This window comes from Sorex araneus, chromosome 10 (genome assembly GCF_027595985.1).
Source record: "Sorex araneus isolate mSorAra2 chromosome 10, mSorAra2.pri, whole genome shotgun sequence".
Taxonomy (NCBI): Eukaryota; Metazoa; Chordata; class Mammalia; order Eulipotyphla; family Soricidae; genus Sorex; species Sorex araneus.
In genome coordinates this window covers 852,501-871,454 of record NC_073311.1, presented here as the reverse complement: position 1 = coordinate 871,454, position 18,954 = coordinate 852,501, and the positions used below count along the sequence as shown (strand labels likewise).

The 18,954-nt window shown below is 43.9% G+C and overlaps 1 protein-coding gene across 3 annotated transcripts in view; it reads right to left on the bottom strand.

Moving 5' to 3' along the window:
• Positions 1–5,983: 5,983 nt before the first annotated feature.
• Positions 5,984–18,954, bottom strand: part of MYZAP (myocardial zonula adherens protein) — a 120,279-nt gene continuing 107,308 nt past the window's right edge. For 2 of the 3 annotated variants that reach the window (XM_055118101.1, XM_004602613.2), the window contains exons 12-13: positions 14,306–14,406; positions 5,984–6,827 (exon numbers count right to left, since the gene is read on the bottom strand). In XM_055118101.1, the coding sequence (XP_054974076.1) occupies positions 6,731–6,827; positions 14,306–14,406 (198 nt within the window). In that variant the 3' untranslated portion in view covers positions 5,984–6,730. Of the gene's footprint in view, positions 6,828–14,305; positions 14,407–17,882; positions 18,103–18,954 lie in introns of those variants that run through there. The other variant, XM_055118102.1, reaches the window with a different exon arrangement.

Sequence of the window (18,954 nt, the reverse complement as noted above, 5' to 3'; positions counted from 1 at the left end):
GAATTCACAGGTTCCTGAACGAGAAAGAAATGGCTTTTAACAGGAAAACCTTTTCATTTCTCTCTAGGATATCCATTTGTATTGGAGCTTTCCTCTGTCTCTTTATCCACAGGCATGGAGACCAAACCCCAACTGCGAAAGCCTCTAATAACTTTAAAGTGTTTTTTCCAAACATAAGCTAGGTTGCACCTAGGACTGCCGAGGAACCAGACCAGAGAATGGCTGCATTCCTCTGCTGAAGTTCTCCTGCCAGAAGTTGTGGTGCTCCTGTTCCAGTGCTCCCTGACTGATCCAGTACTTCCTGAAATTTATCAGACTTCTACTTGCTGCTCCCCTGAGACTCATTGCTGCAACCACTACTGATGCTGTTACGGGACAACTCTTCAATTTTGATCCAGACACTTCAATTCTTCAAAATGGGACTAAATGACCCTTAATCATTGGTGACTCTCATCACCCCTGGACAGTGCAGGACAATTGGACGCTTTACTATAAGCACTGCTCTGGGCCCAGGGTTAGACTGAAATCTTAGTACAATTAATAAGACTGGTTTGTGATTTAGAATTGTACTGTGATTTGGAATTGTACTGTATTTAGAATTGATCCTCCTTCTATTTCAAATTTTTGTAATTTTGTAAACAGAAAAGGGGGAGATGTAGGATGACATTACTTTGTCCTCTCCCTGCTTGCCACAAGTAGCTTGTCCCGGTTTTCCCCGGAGTTTAGGCTTACCCCAGGCACACCCATCAAGGTGTTCCCGAATCTCTCCCATCCCTTTGTTTAGCTATAATCACTTCTCCATGCTCTTCCCCAAAGGAGTTAAACCGAGGCTTTCCCTTAATCTGACTCTGCTAATTTGCAAGAGCCACCTGGAGAGCCCTCGAGTGCACTCGCCCCTCGGCGTTCTTTAGTTTTTTACAGCTGCATCACTTCCATCTAATGCACTAGAAGTAGAGCTATATTCACCAGCCTCAGAAATATTTTTATTATGAAAACCCTTTCGAGACTTAGGTGTGGGAGGAGCTGAGGCCATATTATTCCTAATATTCTCCTCCTCATCAATTGCACTTTTCAAAAACAGAAGAATAGAATTAACAATCTCCCATGTAATCCAGAATTCCACGGGGATCTTAGTCCCTTCCTTAGATGCCTTGGAGACATTTTTCCTAACTTGTTTCCAAACCTTACTTTCTAGAGTTCCTTCGTCTGGGAACCATGGGTTAACTGCATAAACTACCTTAAAGCAGGACCGGAGTTGGTCTCTGGAAATACAGAGTTCCGGGTCTCCTGTTCTGCGGGAGAGACACTGAATCAAATCCATAAATGGCTTGCCCTGTTCAGTCTGGCTTGAGAAAATATGAAAGATCTTGGGAAGGCCCAGAATCTGCCCCATCTTAGTGGGTGGTTGCTGTTAGGATTCTAATCCGCAGCACACTAAAAAAAATCCTGATCTCCCACTCACTTTCTAGAGTGGGGGTGCACCGAATGCTATTCTTACCTTTAGTTGGTAGTTCGGGCCCACCCAGGGACGCCAGCTGTAAAAAACTAAAGCTCGCCGAGGGGCGAGTGCACTCTTGGGCTTTCCGGGCGGCTCTGTCTCACCGCCCGAGTTCGGTGCCCAGGAACCGCTGTGTGTGCTGTCGGTCAAGGGCAGGCGACGGAAGGAAGAAGGAAGAAGGCCAAACTGGTTGCTCGATCCGTTTATTTCATTCTCTCTCTCCGCTTCTCTCCCGCTCTCGTGGATCTCTCTCGTGGATCTGGCCCCGATGGATCTCGCCCCCCAACCCGCTCTTACAGCCTAGTTAAGTCTCCACAGCATGAGGGGGTTGGGGCGTACACATAGGTGTGGTCACCATCAATAGGGTAAGGTTCCTTTCCCTTAGGGGACGCTTCTCCTAGGACTTAATTCTCTTTCAGCAGGAGGATCCACCCAAGGGCAGAGTCCCATGAATGTATTTCTCTTCTCCTCAGCCAGCAAACATATAAGAATTCATAATATTAATTATTTTGTATGGACACAATAAGAGATGCATTAAAGCTTATGGAATTGCTCTCCTGGGGCCATCTCAATCTCAGACTACAGTGCTCAGGCCAGATCAGTCTTTCCTATCCCTGGCAGGGTCCTAGTCTCATAATTACTATTGGATCATGACAGCATTTGTCTATGATCAAGCTCTTAACTTATAGTTAAGAATTAGGCACTTTGGCCAGGCCCATCTCGATGCCAGGGTAGCACATAACTCACCGCTTGCCCTGGATCCTTCCTGTCCCACGTCGGGGACCCTACTTTGGGGTGCTAGGAACTGAGGGCAACTGAGGCTTAAGTGGAGAAAGCAGATGCCCGGGAGGGAATAATATTCAAGGCCAATTAATTCCCAAGTTATAAAAACATAATATTGTCTTCTTGTGTCTATACAAAACAGACATAGCTTTAAAGTAAATTATTCAAAAGGCACAAGAAGAGGAGAAAGGCAATATTAACTTATATAAATTCAGTATCCTAGGAAGGTCTGACCTTGCAAATTAGCAAAGTCAGATTAAGGGAAAGCCTCGGTTTAACTCCTTTGGGGAAGAGAGCATGGAGAAGTGATTATAGCTAAACAAAGGGATGGGAGAGATTCGGGAACACCTTGATGGGTGTGCCTGGGGTAAGCCTAAACTCCGGGGAAAACCGGGACAAGCTACTTGTGGCAAGCAGGGAGAGGACAAAGTAATGTCATCCTACAGACTCCCAAAAGTCCAACATTAGGTGATAGGTTGAGTGAATCAGCACAACAATGAAATGGAATCCAATTAACTCTAGCAAAAAAGCAGGTGTGCATAAAGACCTATCATAGTAAGTGAAAAGTGGTCATAAAAGTTCATAATGATAATCACAAATATTTTAAAATTAAAATATTATAGTTTATGGAACATGGTTGCAATAGTGTGAAAGTTTATGGTATTGATGTACAAAGTTGCTGCATCCCACCGCCACCAAAATGCTTTGACCTTCCACCACTGTCCTTATGTCACCTCCAGTCCAAGCTTCATCCTCCCCCATCCCTTCTTCTACTGCTCTGTAGTCAGTTTTGTCACCTAAGAATTGGAGTTTGTTGTTGTTTGATATTTTCTATTTCCTTGTTTTGTCTTTCTATAGTTCAAAAATAAGTGAAATCATGGTATTTGTTCTCACACTGCCTAAAATATTGCTTAACACAACATCCTCCAGTCCCATCTCTATTGCAGTGAACTACATGGCTTCATCCTGTATTCCATCATGTATATATGCCATCACCTCTCTATTCATTTATCTGCATTGGACATTTGGGTTATTTCTATATCCTGGCTGCTCACTATGCATTGTAATGGACATGACGATATATATATATATATATATATGTGTGTGTGTGTGTGTGTGTGTGTGTGTCTTTGAATTTTTTATGCTTGTGGGGTAGATATCAAGAAGTGAAGTTATTGGGTCCTATGGAAATTCTACTCTTACTTTTTTGAGGACTCTTCCAATTGCAAAACAGAAAATACTCTCACCAACAGTGAATGCTGCTTCTATTTTCACCACATCCTTGATAAGGCTGGTTCTTTCCAGCCTTTTTGATACATGCCGTTCTCGCTGGTGTAAGCTTGCTGTTTTGGTTTTCATTTCCCCCATAAGTGACAATGAACACTTTTTCATATGCCCATTATTCTTCTGAATGTCCTCTTTGGAGAACTGTTCATCTCCTCTCATTGTTTTCTGGATGGGATTATTGGTTTGTCTGATGTGAACTTTGCTTTTTTTATCTTGAATATTAGCCCTTCATATGATGTATTGTTACAATACTATTCTGTAGGTGTTTTTTTATTTACCCTGCGTTTCTTTAGCTATGCAAAACTTTTTAATTTGATGAAGTACCATTTATTTATTTTTGTTCTCTTTGTCATCATGTTTAAGTCATTAAAGATATCTCTGAAAGTGAAATGAGTCAGAAAGAGAGAGACATATATAGAAAGATTGCACTCATCTGTGGAATATAAAATAACAGAGTAGGAGACTAACACCCAAGAATAGTAGAAATAAGTACCAGACAGCTGACTCCATGGCTTGGAAGCTGGCCTCACATTCTGGGGAAAAGGCAGCTCAGATAGAGAAGGGAACATCAAGTAAAATGTGGTTGGAGACCACGCGGGAAAAGGGTGATGCGTGCTGAAAGTAGACTAGAGACTTAACACGATGGCTACTCAACACCCCTATTGCAAACCACAACACCCAATTGGAGAGAGAGAACAAAAGGGAATACCCTGCCACAGAGGCAGGGTGGGGTGAGGGGAGATGGGATTGGGCTGTGGGAGGGATGCTGGGTTTATTGGTGGTGGAGAATGGGCACTGGTGAAGGGATGGGTTCTCGAACATTGTATGAGGGAAATACGAGCACGAAAATGTATAAATCTGTAACTGTACCCTCACAGTGATTCACTAATTAAAAAATTAATTAATTAAAAAAATAAAGATACCTCTGAGATCCACATTCTGAAGTGTTGTCTATTTTCCTCTGTGTACTTTATGAATTCTGGATAAGTCTCAAGGTCTTTCACCTACTTTGAATTTACTTTTTGGAAACAGAGTGAGGTAGGGACCCAAGGTCACTTCTTTTCCTTGGATTTTGTGGCCACACCTGGCTGTGCTCAGGAATTAATCCTGACTCTGTGCTCAAAGATCCTGGCAGGACTCAGGGAACCATATGTGGTGCCAGAGATTGTACTCATATTGGCTGTGTGCAACGCAAGTGCCTTACCCACTGTACTATCTTTCTGGTCCCTCAGCTTCATTGTTTTTACATGTGGTTATTCAGTTTTCCCAGCACCACTTGTTGAAGAGGATTTCCTTGGTCCACTTTATGCTTCTAGCTCCCTGGACATAGATTAACTGTCCACAGATCTGAAAATATAGATCTTAAATATTTATATTCATTATCTCCAGGCTCTCAATTTTGTTCCACTTATGAGAGTCTATCTTTATTCCAGTACACCCTATTTTAATTGTTATAATAGCTAATATTTTTAAGCGCTTTGTGTCAAGCGTTATTCTTAAAACTTCATAGATATCAGGGCAGAAAGAGAGAGAGGAGAGAGAGAGAGAGAGAGAGAGAGAGAGAGAGAGAGCACAGAAGGTAAGGCACTTGCCTTGAATGTGGCCAACCCAGGTTTGAATTCCTGGTATTGCCATTGATCCCCCAAGCACTACCAGGATAACCACTGAGCATGGAGCCAGAAATAATGCCTGAGCACCACTGGGTGCAGTGAAAAAACATCATGGCTATTAATCCTAACCTTCCTGCCACCCAGGTTAAGAAAACTGCCCCCATTCCATAGGGGCTCAAAGCAGCTCTGTGACTGGTCCCTGGTTAACTCCCGGTGACAGAGTTCACATCTCAATAGCACCTAATTCTTCTTCTCCTGTTGGGTTGTATTTGTTTTAAAACAATGCAAACCTAAACACTCTGTGTTTTAAGAAATCCTGGGAGCACTAGGACAAAAATATTGAGGCATTACTACAGGATATAGTAGCTTTTTTATTTAAAAAAAAAGCCTGAATATACTGCTGGTCTTCATTTCAGGAAGATTCATTTGCTATATAATCTTAAAGTCCAATTGCCTCAATTATATTCAATATCTAGGTATATCAGAATATTGAAGGAGTAACTGCAGGTGGTAGGTTGGTGGATTGGGAATCATTAATGCTCATTTGATCAAAGACCACAAAGAATCAACTCTAGTCATTTTTTCTTCAGTTTTTGCCTATCACTTAGACTAAATCTCCCTCTTTCTTCCCACTCGACACTCCATTCTCTTATGGTGCATAAATGCTTCTCTGGGCTGGACTAATGAAGAGATTACCATGTTCTGACTTGGACACTCTACCCAAAGCTTAACTCTCTCTTCCTTCTATGTAATTCTACAAGGTCATGGGTGCAGCCACAGAAACATTAGTAGAATGTTATGGCATTTATTAAACACATGTGACACCAATTATAATATCAAAGTCGAGCATGCATGCATGAACAAATTACTCATTCATTTAACAAAAATACTGATTATGTTACCAAAAACATTACATGATTAAATTTCCACAATATATAAAATTCCTTCAGTTAAAGTGAGAAAGGGGAAAAAATCACAGGTTGAATAAATACAGTGATTTCAGTGGACCCAGTCAGTAAAGGTATAAAGCACAAACTAAACCAAAGGCTTAGCACATCAGATTGAGGTGGTTCTGGTTCCCACACCAGCTCAGGACCAGTAGGGGATGGCTACTTCTTCTCCCCAGGTTCGAGTGTCCCAGGAACCAGTATTACCATGGGCTGGCCACTCAGCACCAGAGAAATGCTGCTTCTAATATTTTCACAGGTAAGCCAGACTTTATGCCATAATAAATGATCCTGGTGTGAATCAAGTGAGATTTCAAAGTAATGCTCTTTCTCCTCCCTACCAAAGTCTAATCAGAAAATTAATCATGAGGGAATCATGGAAAATGAACCATGGCCCAGTACAGCAGGGTTAGCTGGTGGTTTTTTGAAATCAGCCCTTATGAACCTCCCTCTCCAGCCCTCCTTCTCCTTCTCATTTTAGAAATAAATTCTGACCTCTGCCATGTCCATTCTGACTCAAGTTGTGTTTAGCACAAAGTAACAGTCACTCCAGGTTGCAAGTTGCAGGGAACCAAGGCCTGTCAAAAGGGCAGGTGTCTGAGTGCTTAAGTCAGATTTTTCTTGGCAGTTAACTCCAAGACTCTCGTGTACGGAGTGTAACCCCTGGAAGGCACTGCGATGTCCCGTGTCCTCTCTTCTTGGCTGGGAAAGGAGAAAAGGCAAGTCAGGAAGATGAGACAGAAGTCTCTGCCTTCTTTATAAAGTAGAAAGCTCTTGGAAATTATTGCTGCTACACTTACAAGGCAGGTAGTTTGTGTGAAGTCTGGATGTGGTTGGAGGGAGAGCACAGCAGACAGAATGCTCACCTTACACACAGCCAACCCGGGTTCAATTCCTGGCATGCCATATGGTCCCCTGAGCATTGCCAGAAGTGATCCCTGAGTGTAGAGTCAAGAGTAAGCCCCAAGCACATGTGTGGCACACACAAAAAAACTATAATAATAATAATAATAATAACAACAATAATAAATTGAAAGTCTGGAGAGTGAGAGGTTGTGGAGATAGCCATGACTGAGAAAAGGGTAAACTATGCACCTCTTTTAGTAGGACATCCATGCACATAGGAATATGAAGACAACATACTAGGTCTGCAACAGACAGGAAGACTGTGCTGGACATTCTCTGTTCATATCTGCTTTCTTCTCCACCTCACTTTGCACCTTGGGACTCTGAGCTCAAAGTCACCATCAAAGGTGCCACTCACCCTTCAGGTTTAGAGAGTTGGGAGATGGTGACAGGGGATGATAAAATGGAAGACCTAAGGGATCAGAACTTGTCTTCCCCACAGACAGCAGCTTGGGGGTGGTCACATTCCCCAGCTAGGGCCTATTCCATACCCCACACACTTTCCCCTGCCACCTCAAGCCCAGACTGGACACAGCACCCAGGGCTGTAAATTCAATGACCTCTTGGGTTTCCCTTAACTATCTAAAGCTTTGCATAAGTCCCTGCATTTAAGTCTCTCTGATCTTGCTTTCTTGCCAAAACTTGAGCAATGCAAGCACAAGCCTGAATATGCTAGGGGCTAGCTACTAGCATATTTTTCTGGACATGTAATTTAACTACATTTTCCAGCTGTCCTTGCAATTAGGTGGCCCATGTGACTAAGAGGTCAGAAGTTATTTCTACTCCTTCCAGGTTAAAATAATGCTACAAAACCTAGTCTATAAAAACAGACACACTCCTCCATGGCGTCTCTTTTCCTTTCAAGCAAATGAGTCAGTGCAGGGTTCAAGTCCATAAAGATTCCTGCATTCTCCAAATGACTAATGAGAGTGGTCTCCTAGCCTCCTGCCCTGGACACTCACTATTGTGGTAGACCCTGATGCTGGGAGATTGCTTGTTATAGCAGCTACATTCCTCACCCTGACCAATGCAAGGCCCGTTTGCGTACATGAGACATTAGTCAATCTCCTTTCTCCTAACTTCCCAGGTCCAAACACTTAAAGTGGTATGGAATCAACTTCTAAGTATTCTTTTGTCACCTACCTTTCTATTCTCTTAGCAACTTTTCTGCCATCTAATTTCTTTGCATATTATGGTAGTATCCTAAATGTTCTCTCTGTCTTTAGTGTTGGCAAAACCTTCTCCCTTTTTGTTAACATTTTTAGCAAAGACACATTGCCGGGAACCAATGCCTGAGAGCAGCCAGAAACCAATGCCTGGGAACGGCCAGACACCTATGCCTGGGAACCAGTATGTCAGTACAAACTGACCTGTAACTAAGGAACAACTGCTTCTTGGGAAAGGTTGCAAAACAATGCCCAGGGAAACTGCCATCAGGGCCCCCATCCAGTTTCGTTAAACGTTTGCATTCTTTGCTATTCTCCCATTCTGCCCACTTCCTCATATAATCAATTATAAAAGACTAGCTTAGGATAAATAAAATTGGAGCTTGCTCCCATTCTGGTGTGTGCCTGTGTCTGCCTCTTTCTTCTTGTGCCTGTCTCCTTTTCACTTGCGCACCTTCTCCCGGCTACCCATGTTGACCAAGTCCCGCGGGACGGGACAACACAGCTTCCTAGACAGACAACTGGAGCATGTTATACCCTCAGAACTCTCAGAATGTCCCTGTTGCCCCACTGAGGCACGTCGCACGCTCGTCAGCACCCCCGTCTCCTGCTGACCTGCCAGGCAGCATCTGCCCAGGACACCTGCACTGTCCATTGGCTCTGCCAGCCTCTTGCTCCTAGCGACCGCAAGGATTTCCCTGAACAAACTCATACATGTTAGCCAATCTTTCAGGACTCAAACCAAACCTCACTCAATGACAATAGTCCCGAGTGACTAGTATCAGAAGGGCAAGATGGTGACAGGGGATAGAAAATGGAAGAGCTGAGGGGTCAAGACTTCATCTTCCTCACAGAGGATGGACTGGCAGCAGCCACATTCCCCAGTGAGGGTCTTTTCCACATACCACACGCAGTGCTTGAGGGTTTGCAGTTTTCTTGAACCATGTTTTCTGCTTCCACAAAATTCAGATTTGCTGAACAATATGCATCACTAACACCTCCTGTTACTCCATCAGCAGCTGAAGTGGAGCCAGCAGATGCTTCTTAACGGGGCCTGTTAGAAGCTGGCAGGGAATATCCAACTCCACATGTCTCTTCCACAGACATTCAATGTGTCTTTCCCATCTGTCCCCACTTGCCCTTCCTGTAGAACCACGAGAATTACTGTCCCACAGGCTTTGGACACACTTGTGGGGAATCTTATCACACCCACCCATTCTCACATCCTCTGCTCGTTAAATTCCCCAAGGATGAACCCATATCTCAGTCATCGTCCTGACCCAATCTCAGACCAGGCAGAGTGTTAGCCCATATATAGGTGACAAAGCAGAGCAGAGGACAAAAGTATCAGAGAAGGCAGAGTGTTACAGGCCACCATGGGAAAACCCGTCAGAGCTGCAGCTCAGCAGTGACCTGGGATAGGGCAAAGGACTGTCTGTGCCAACAGCTGTGAAAATTCCACCTATGCAAGTTGTCTCTGGTGACAGTGTCCAAAAAGCCCACTATGTGCAAAAATACTTATTAACGTGGGCCTTCTGGATTGCAAAGCCAGACTCGCATAGCCTAGCCTTTCAAAACTGAAGGGATTTATTTAAACACTAGGAAACAACTTCAAGAACACATAATTTCAACCCCAGAACTGAAATTCAACCATTCTCTTTACCACATTAAGGATACTGTTAACCTTTTACTAATTCGTAAAGGGGCAGTTGCCAGGCGGGGGGTGGGAAGGGCTGCGGGGGGGGGGGGGGTTAGGGGGAACAATTGCAGAATCAGCAAATAAAGCTTTAACTAAAAAAAGCTACTTCTGTGCCTCTACCACAGAAATATGGAATGTAGGCAGGTTAACGCGCTTACTATGTGCCAGGCATTTATGGCCGCTGGGAATATTTTTCATTAAACTGAACCTATTAAGACCTAATTTATGAGTTTGCTGGAAAGCAAGTTTCACTAAGTTGTCGCTCTTGCTGTTTTTCACTTTTTTCTGTACATGAAATTGCTCTCCATGGCCTTAATTAGCATGGCAAATCATACCAACCAAACTCAAGTTTGTATTTTAAAAAAACAGGCCTTGAAAGTCCTTGAAATTGCAGTGAGCCCTTCTGAGTCCTTTGCTTATCTCTCCCATCAGTGCCCGTGAGATGTGAGGGAGGATGTGACTCGGAGAGGCTGGAGACAGGCCACTGAGGGGCATCCTCTGCCCAGGGAGGGCTGGAGGCTGGGGGACTCCAGAAGGAGCCACCGGGAAAGATGGCCTGGCACCCATGCCGGGCCCAGCCTGGCACTAAGGAGCTCAGGCAGGCCCGTGGTACCAGCCACAGAGAGGAAGAAACGGTCACTGCCGGCCACCCACATCTACGTGCCCTTATCTCATCGCAGCTGTCTTGTGGGGTCATTTCAAATCCAGGTTCAGGCAAGACTCAACAGTTTGGACTTTGTCCAAAGTTTCCAAAACAACCAGAGGCAGGTCCTGCACCAGTCAACCTCCATTCCCTAAAAGGCACTGCTCTGGGCCTAGGAGAGAGGCAGGGCGGCAGCGGGGAAGCTGGAAAGATGCTGCCTTCACACACTCGCCCAGCTCGACCATCCCGCACTGTAGAGGGTTGCCCCAGCCCTGCCAGGGAATCCTGGGCACACAGCAGGAGAAGCTCTGAGCATGGTTGGGGGTGGCCCACAAACCAAAGTAAATACATTCAGTTTCACTAAATCCAAGGGGCCAAGTTTGATGGAAATGATACTGCGTGTCTGTGCACGTGACTGTATGTATGAGTGTGTAAGTGAGTACATGCATGGGTCTGTGTGTAAGAGTATGTTAATGTGTGTGTTAATGTGTGGGAATGTGTGTGTCTATGTGTTATATGAATTTACTTGTGTGAGGATATATGAGTTTGTGTCTCTGCGTATGTGTCCCAGTGACTGTGTGTGTGTATCTGTGTGAGCGTATGTGTGTATATGAGGGGAGAGAGGGGAGGAAAGAGGGAAAGAAAGAAGAGAGAGAGTGAGGGTCAGGGAAGGAGAGTAGGTCAGGGAGGGAGAGACAGGGAGTGGGAGGGAGGGGGCAGGAGGGACGGGGGCAGAGGGAGGAGGTCTGTAACTTTCTGGGAGGCTCAGCTGGGAGGGAGCATCTTTATTAAATCTTTATAATATTCTCATCTTTATTTTAATTTTCAGGATGAAATAACCAAGGGTTAAGAGAGCTAAGTAACTTGCCCAAAGCTCTACTCAGAAGTTGGCTGAAGGGGACCCACACTGCGGAGTTCTCTGGGGAAGAACAAGGAGTAGAAACAAAACTCCCACACATTTGAGGCTTCACTCAATGCTGTGATTGATCAAAAACCTCTGGAAAGGTTGTTGAAAAAATATTCTGAAAAAACACCATGGAATCTTATATTAGTCTGATGCAAGTTTTATGTCAAAGTAAGAACTGGGGATTTTCCAACACTACTTTGTTCGACATATACAACACAAGTTAGCAATTCTCATGTATTGAGTATTTAAAACCACACACGTAACTACAGAACCCAACCTAAGCCTGGACTCAGAAGACTGGGTTCTAATGCTGCTGTGTGACTTCCAGGGAATTGCTTTATGTCTCTGATCCTCAAGACTGATCGCTCAAAAACACAAGCATTTCACTAGACCAAGGTGGTTCCTGTTTGGTTTTGATCATAGACTCCTTTCTCCAAGCAAAATCTTACTTGGAATTGAACGTGAAATTGCTCTAAAAACTGAGTTTCTCAGGTTTCTTTTGTGGGGTATGGTGGAGGGGCAGGGCAGACCAGGTCTCAAAAGGCCGGCTCTCTGTAACCTCTGGGGTCTTCCAGAATCCAGCTGAGAGGGCCCCGAAGAGGAACCCACTGCCCTGGACCCTCGGCCCAAGCCCACGCTCCTAGCTCCCACCCTTGCTTTTCGCGTAGTGGGCACTTCATACACAGCTAGGAAGAAGCCAGTGAAATATGATTCTGCCATTTCAGAAACGAGGGGACGCAGCTTTCATTTCCTCTACGGATTGCCCGGGGTCACTGAGGTGCCAAGATGGATCCTGAGGGAAAGCAAATGTTACGTTTATGGCAAAGCTGCCTCTCAGCCTGTGGCTGTAAGTGAAGGGTCTGTCAGCACTTCCATTATGGAAACTGCTTTGTGGTTTCATAACTTCACCATAAAAGTTTGCTTCAGGCTAGCCTGTGGCATGCAGATTGAAAAGCCTGTTGTAAGCCAGAATGTGAAAATTCAGAAAACAAACAATTTATTGGCCTCAGACATAGTTTTGTACCTGTCTTAGCCAAGCAAGATTTATTATGTAGGCAATTAGAATGGACTCAGTCACTTGGTTCTTGCGGGGGCTTGGGAGGGCAGAGAAATGACCAAACTATTTGTACTGGGGGAAAAGGAGCCCTGGATGTCATCAGTCATTCTTTGGGGCAACCTTTATATCATGAACTTTACACCCCAGATTCTGGGTAAAAATTCACTTCAGAGAGATCCAGAATCTGCTTACATATTATCATCCCCTCTGTATTCACATTTTAAAAAAATATTTTCTGCAAATCACATCAGAAGGATAGCACAGATTTGCTTTTATCAGAAAGACATTCAGGTCAATGAGAAGATGGTTAAGGAATGAGTTTCATGCTGGAGATACAGTACAGAGGGTAAGGCACTTGCCCTGCACGTGGCTGACCCAGGTTCAGTCCCTGGTGCCATAAAGGGTCCCCCAGGCCCTGTCAGGAGAGATTCCTGAGCACAGAGCCAGGAGTAAGCCCTGAGACTGCCAAGTATGGACCCAAACAAACAAAAAAACCCAAAACACACAAATGAGTATAATGCTGCCTTTAATATTCTAGGAGAAGGGCAAGCAGCTCATTTTAAGGGGACACAAAAAGACAACATCAGGAATGAGTGGGGAGAGTTGAGCAGGGGCATGAGGCCTCCTTATAGGTTATAGGTGGTCAGACTGGAGAAGTTACCTGTGCAAACTGTACAGATGGGAAACTGAGGCCCCAGCAAACACACCCAGGCTCACAGCATCCCTCTGCTCACCCAGAGCTGCCAGCTGGCTCTTATCTTTCCAGACCTGTGACTTCTCAGCTGTTCCCAGCAACGGAAACATCCAGAGGCCAGGTCCTGCTTCCTTCTGCCCTACACACTGTCTAGCATGACCCAGATCTCACGAGAATGCACCCATCTGCACTCAGCCACACAACACAAACCATCAGTTTCCTCCTTGAAAACTTGCTGGGTGTCTCCCCTGGACCCGGCAGTTTACCAGGTGGGAAACAGACTTAGACTCAGCCCTCCAGCTCAGAAACAGCCCCATCAACCAGCCTGGAGGATCTGCATGCACTCGAGGAGTCTCTGCAAGTGAACAGGACAGGTGGTTTGTGAATCTGAACAGGACCTGACACTGCTCTGTTACAACACAGGACACAGCTGGCCTTTGCTCAAGATTTGATCTCCCCTTTCTCAGTATGACTCTTTGTGTCTGCTCATACCTGGGACGGACAGAGCGTTAAGCGGCTAAGTACATGCACTGCGTACAGGAGGCTCTGGCACACATGGTAGCCCACAACACACTAGAGTGACCCCAAGTACAGAGCTGGGAGCAGCTCCTGAGCACTGTCAGGTGTGGTCCCAAACCAGCAAAGGGCTGCTGACACATTCACGTGGCTCCCTTTAGATCACACCCAGGGCTAGGACCAGATCCTATTCCTGTCCACATCGTGAACATCTGGCACAGAAGAGGTATGCAACAGTGTTTCACCAAGGATGAACAAAGAGAGAAGGAAGGAGGAAGGAGGAAAGGATAGAGGGGCTGAGGAAGGAGGGAAAGAAGGGAGAAGGTGGAGAGGGGAGGGGTGGGGAGAGGTACAGGCCCCACGGAGATCAGTCACTGAAGTGGTTGCCAGTTCTCGCCTCTGCTGCTCCCTCTGCCCCCACGCACCCCTCTTCCCACAGCAACCAGGCGGACCCCTAAGCATTCACAACTTACCATTAGCAAAATTATTCTTGATTGAAAGAAAGCACTTCTTATAATACCAGCTCAACAGAGTAATCTTTTTTTAAATCAAAGAGGGATTTGAGTCAGAAAAACAGGAAATTCCAGAATACCTGGGCAGAAGATCACAGCCCACTCCAATCTCTCTCGTTTCCACTTCGGTTTTTGACTGCGTCTCCATTAAGTCGTCCAGTCTGCTCTGTAGCTCATTATTCTAGAGGTGAGAAAGGACTTTCAGTAAAGCAAATATGCTCATCTCATGATACAATGCATGAAACAACATATATATGTGTATATACAAATTTTCCTCATGCCGCAGACAACTAATTTATCAGGCATCTTTTACACTGCAAGAATTGAATAATTATATCAATAGAATCCTTGTGGAGAGTTTTCTGTGCATATAAATACATATGTATCCAATTTTACATAAATAGAAACAAGCGATATTTCCTAATCTAATACCACAATCTGCTTTTTTTCATTCAATAATTTGTTGTGAATACCTTTGCACATTTATTAGCTTTTTTATATCAAGAAACCATTTTAATGTGTTCATAACATTCCACTGTATGGATGTACAGCTTTTTATTTAACTAGTCTCTTATTGATTGGTATTTACATGTTTATCACGTTTTTTTGCAATTTTAATGGTCCCTCATTAAACTATAAACTGGCAAGTCTATTAATTTAATTTAGTGGGAAATACCTCTATAACTTCATAATTAGTATTTCATAGGTGTTGAAAATTCAGAATCTCAAACATATAAAGTAATACAAGCTCCTTGGGAATAAAATTAGCAATCTATGTAGTGTTGTTTTCAGACAAAAGCCAAGCATTACACTGATGATTAGATGCTCAGGAATTGGAAATCTGCCCCAAGGGAGCAGTGAAGGACAAGGAGCGAGAGAGTCAGGGTGATCGGAATGAAAAGAGATAAAGAGAAGGCGCCTAAAAATCTAAAGGAAAAAATACCAAAATCTCAGAAGGAGAGTCACAGAGTTGTCTCTGTCTGTTGAGATCTGGGAATCTTAAGTTCCTCTAGATATCTGTGCCCAAAGCTTTGACTATGTTACTATGAATCAGTGACCATGTCTACCTTGTTGGCAGTCCCCTCAAAGCAGCAAGCATGCTATTGCCTAGTCAGGAAATAATGGGAGGCTTTGGCGTTTTCGTTGTTGTCTGGAGCATGCACCGAGACTGCTCTGTGATGTGCAAGGTGAAAGGCTCTACAGAAAGCCTTTCAACTTGCTTTGCTTTGAAAACAAAGAACGTGAACTACAGTTTATGACCTCCTGCTCCAACTGAGGGGTGAGTTTAAATTCTAGCAATTCAGGCCATGAAAATAAGTATATGGAAAAAGGTACACAGACATACAAATGGTAAACATAAAGGAGGAATAGCTGCATAAATCTCAGATAAAATTGAGTTAAAGACAAAGACTATAGAGACAGTGACCATCATTTTGTAATAATGAAAAGGTCCATGCATCATCAAGACATAACATTTTTAAAGGTGTATGTAATAATAGAGCTCTGGGGGAATAAAATGGAACATAGATGTGGGCAGTCTAAACTATAACAAATAATGAGTCTTTTATTTTTTGATTTGCTTTTTGGGTCACACCCGGCAATGCACAGGGGTTACTCCTGGCTCTGCACTCAGGAATTACTCCTGGCAGTGCTCAGGGAACCATATGGGATGTTGGGAATTGAACCCAGGTCAGCTTTGTGCAAGGCAAACACCCTATCCGCTGTGCTATTGCTCCAGCCCTGAATAATGAGACTTGTCTTCTCTCAGTTATTGCTAAACTAACTACATGTGTATTATACATTTTTAAAAAACTCAGGAAAAACAAAAATAATCACAGTCTAGTATCAAGTCCCGGGGTGTAATGACTCTCTTTCCCCCCCTGTGCTGCCCAGGGTGGCCACCCTGCTTGAGGTCCACCCCAGAGCCCCGGGATCACACTCAGCATGTGAAGCAGTATCAGTGACCAAATTCACATCTGCAAGACAGGTGTTCTCTCTGAGCTTCATGTTCTGGGTTCCACACTAAGTATTTCCTTTCATAATACTTGCCCAAGTATAACTGAGACATAAAACTGTCGTAATAAGTGCGAATAAATTTAAAGTGTGCAAAGTATGTTCCTGTCCTAAACAATTATAAGTCAAAAAAGATCTTGGAGGATGGTTCCACAGTTTCCAATCACTGCCTGACCAGCACTGGGCCTTGAGCTCCAAGTCTGGGCCTCCACCCGGCCAACATGACCTGGCAGGCTCATGGTCTGGGATATCCCCCTCCCCTGCTCCAAGAAACACAGAAAGATGTCTAAGATAACCTCAGGTATTTGGGAGTTAACATACTTCCAAGATGAATCTAAAGAAAATAGGAAATATCTGAACTGGAGAGGAAAACAGAAAATACAAAATATCAAAGCTTATGAGATGCATCTGGAACAGAACACAAAGGAATATTTGTAAGTTTAAAAGCTACAATTTTACAAAGATCAAAGTCTGAAAGAGCAAAATACATGACCAAAGGCCCACTTCAAGAAGCTAGAAAAAGAAGAGCAAGGTAAAATAATTATAAGGCAGAAGGAAGTGAATGTACGTGGGTGGGCACTTAGCTTGCATGCTGTGGACCAGAGAATCTATCTCAGCACCGAATATGACTAGCAGAACCTCACCAGGAATGATCCCTAAGCACAAAGCCAAAAGTATGTCCTGAGCACTGCTGGCGTGGCCCCAAAACACAAAACAAAACTAAAACTAAAAGGTCAGGATTAATGATTATTAGAGATAAAAATAAAATAAGAATATCAACAGAGACAAAAGCTTTCCATTTTGAAAAGCAATATCAACAACCCTCTAGCTTGGCTGGTAAAGGAACATAATACTGATTGTTTTACCAATATCAAGGATTTGAGAAAACCCCAATGAAAACAACAAGACTGTCAATGGGAAAGGATACTATCCTTACTACATACAAAGCACTCACACAAAAATCACACAAAATGGATCATGGAGCAAAACAAAACAAAAGAAAAAAGAAAAAGAGAAAAGTGGTCTGGAGATGGCTCAGTGTGCTGGAACACAGGTCTTGCATGGAGGAGATCTGGGTTCAAACCTCAGCACCACATGGTCCCCTGTGTGTGGCCAGGGGTGGCCCACAAGTGCAGAACCAAAAACAGCACCTAAGGACCACTAGGTGTGACCCCCCACCCCCAAGCCAACCACACCAAAACTTTAGGTGCAATGATAATAATAGAGAATTTCTGTGACCTGGTAGTGGGAAAAAAGTTTCTTCAGGCAAGAAAAAAAGTATAAACATCAGAAGGGGAAATACTGGGGTAAATTGAGCTGTACCAAAAATTAAAACCAAAATGAAAATATCTTTCAATATGTTATTCAGAAAATTAAAAAATCCATTCATGGAATGGGAGAAAATATTTACAACACACACATCTGACAAAGAACTGAAATACAGAATATAAAAGGAACTCATACAACTCAGTAACAAAAACTAAAAGTTGCCCTTTGCAGCCTTCATAATGTCAGCTGAAGCGAGGACGTGTGGGTCCCCTGGGGACCAGATCTGGATTTCCCTGGGTCTGCCAGTAGGAGCCATGATCAACTGTGTGGGCAACACGGTGCCTAAACCTGTACATCACCTCTGTGAAGGGAATCAAGGCACGATTGAACAGACTTCCCACCGCTGGTGTTGGTGACCTGGTGATGGCCACAGTCAAGAAAGGCAGGGAGCTGGAGTGATAGTATAGCGGGTAGGGCATTGGCCTTGTATGCAGCCGACTTGGGTTCGAGTCCCAGCATCCCATACGGTCCCCCAAGTGCTGCCAGGAGTGATTCCTGAGTGAATGAGCCAGGAGTAACTTCTGTGCACCGCTGGCTGTGACCCAAAAAGAAAAAAAAGAAAGAAAGAAAAGAAAGGCAGACATGAGCTCAGGAGAAGTTACATCCCACACAATTCAATAATGAAAGTCATATCAGAGAAAAGATGGTGTCATTCTTTATTTTGAAGGCAATGTGGGGGTCACAGTAAACAATAAAGGCGAAACGCGAAGTTCTGTCATCACTGGACCAGCTGCAGACTTATGGCCCAGGATTGCTTACAATGTGGGCAGCATTACCTGATTCCTTAGTGGATTTGTTAAAAAGAGCCCATAAAGAAAGTATCATGTTGAGTGAAATGAGTCAGAAAGAAAGAGACAGACATAGAAACATTGCATTCATATGTGGAATATAAAGTAGCAGAGAGGTACTAGCTAGCAATGATGCAACCTCTGGCAGAAATCCCTCTGGACTTAGTTACTAAAATACAGAAATCCAGAACCTTGCGGCCGCTATTGTGGCCACACGACCTCATATATCTTCATTCTCAGCAATGGAAAACAAATTATCAAATGCTTCCTTTCCAGCAGGTCTGACTCTGGCAGGAGGGAAACTCCAAACAATAATAGTGAGTTTTTTGTTTGTATGTAATCAAAGTTAAGAGAAAGTGAAGTGAAATTTATCAGCTACACAGGTGGGGTGGGGGGCTGGGGGGCTGGGGGGTGGGGGAGAGGTTTACTGTGGTTCTTGGTGGTGGAATATGTGCACTGGTGAAGGGATGGGTGTTTGAACATTATGTAACTGAGACTTAAACCTGAAAGCTTTGTAACTTTCCACATGGTGATTCAATAAAAAAAAAAAGAGCCCATCAAAAGTACTTGCTTTCAGGATGGAGGTGAGGGGATATGAC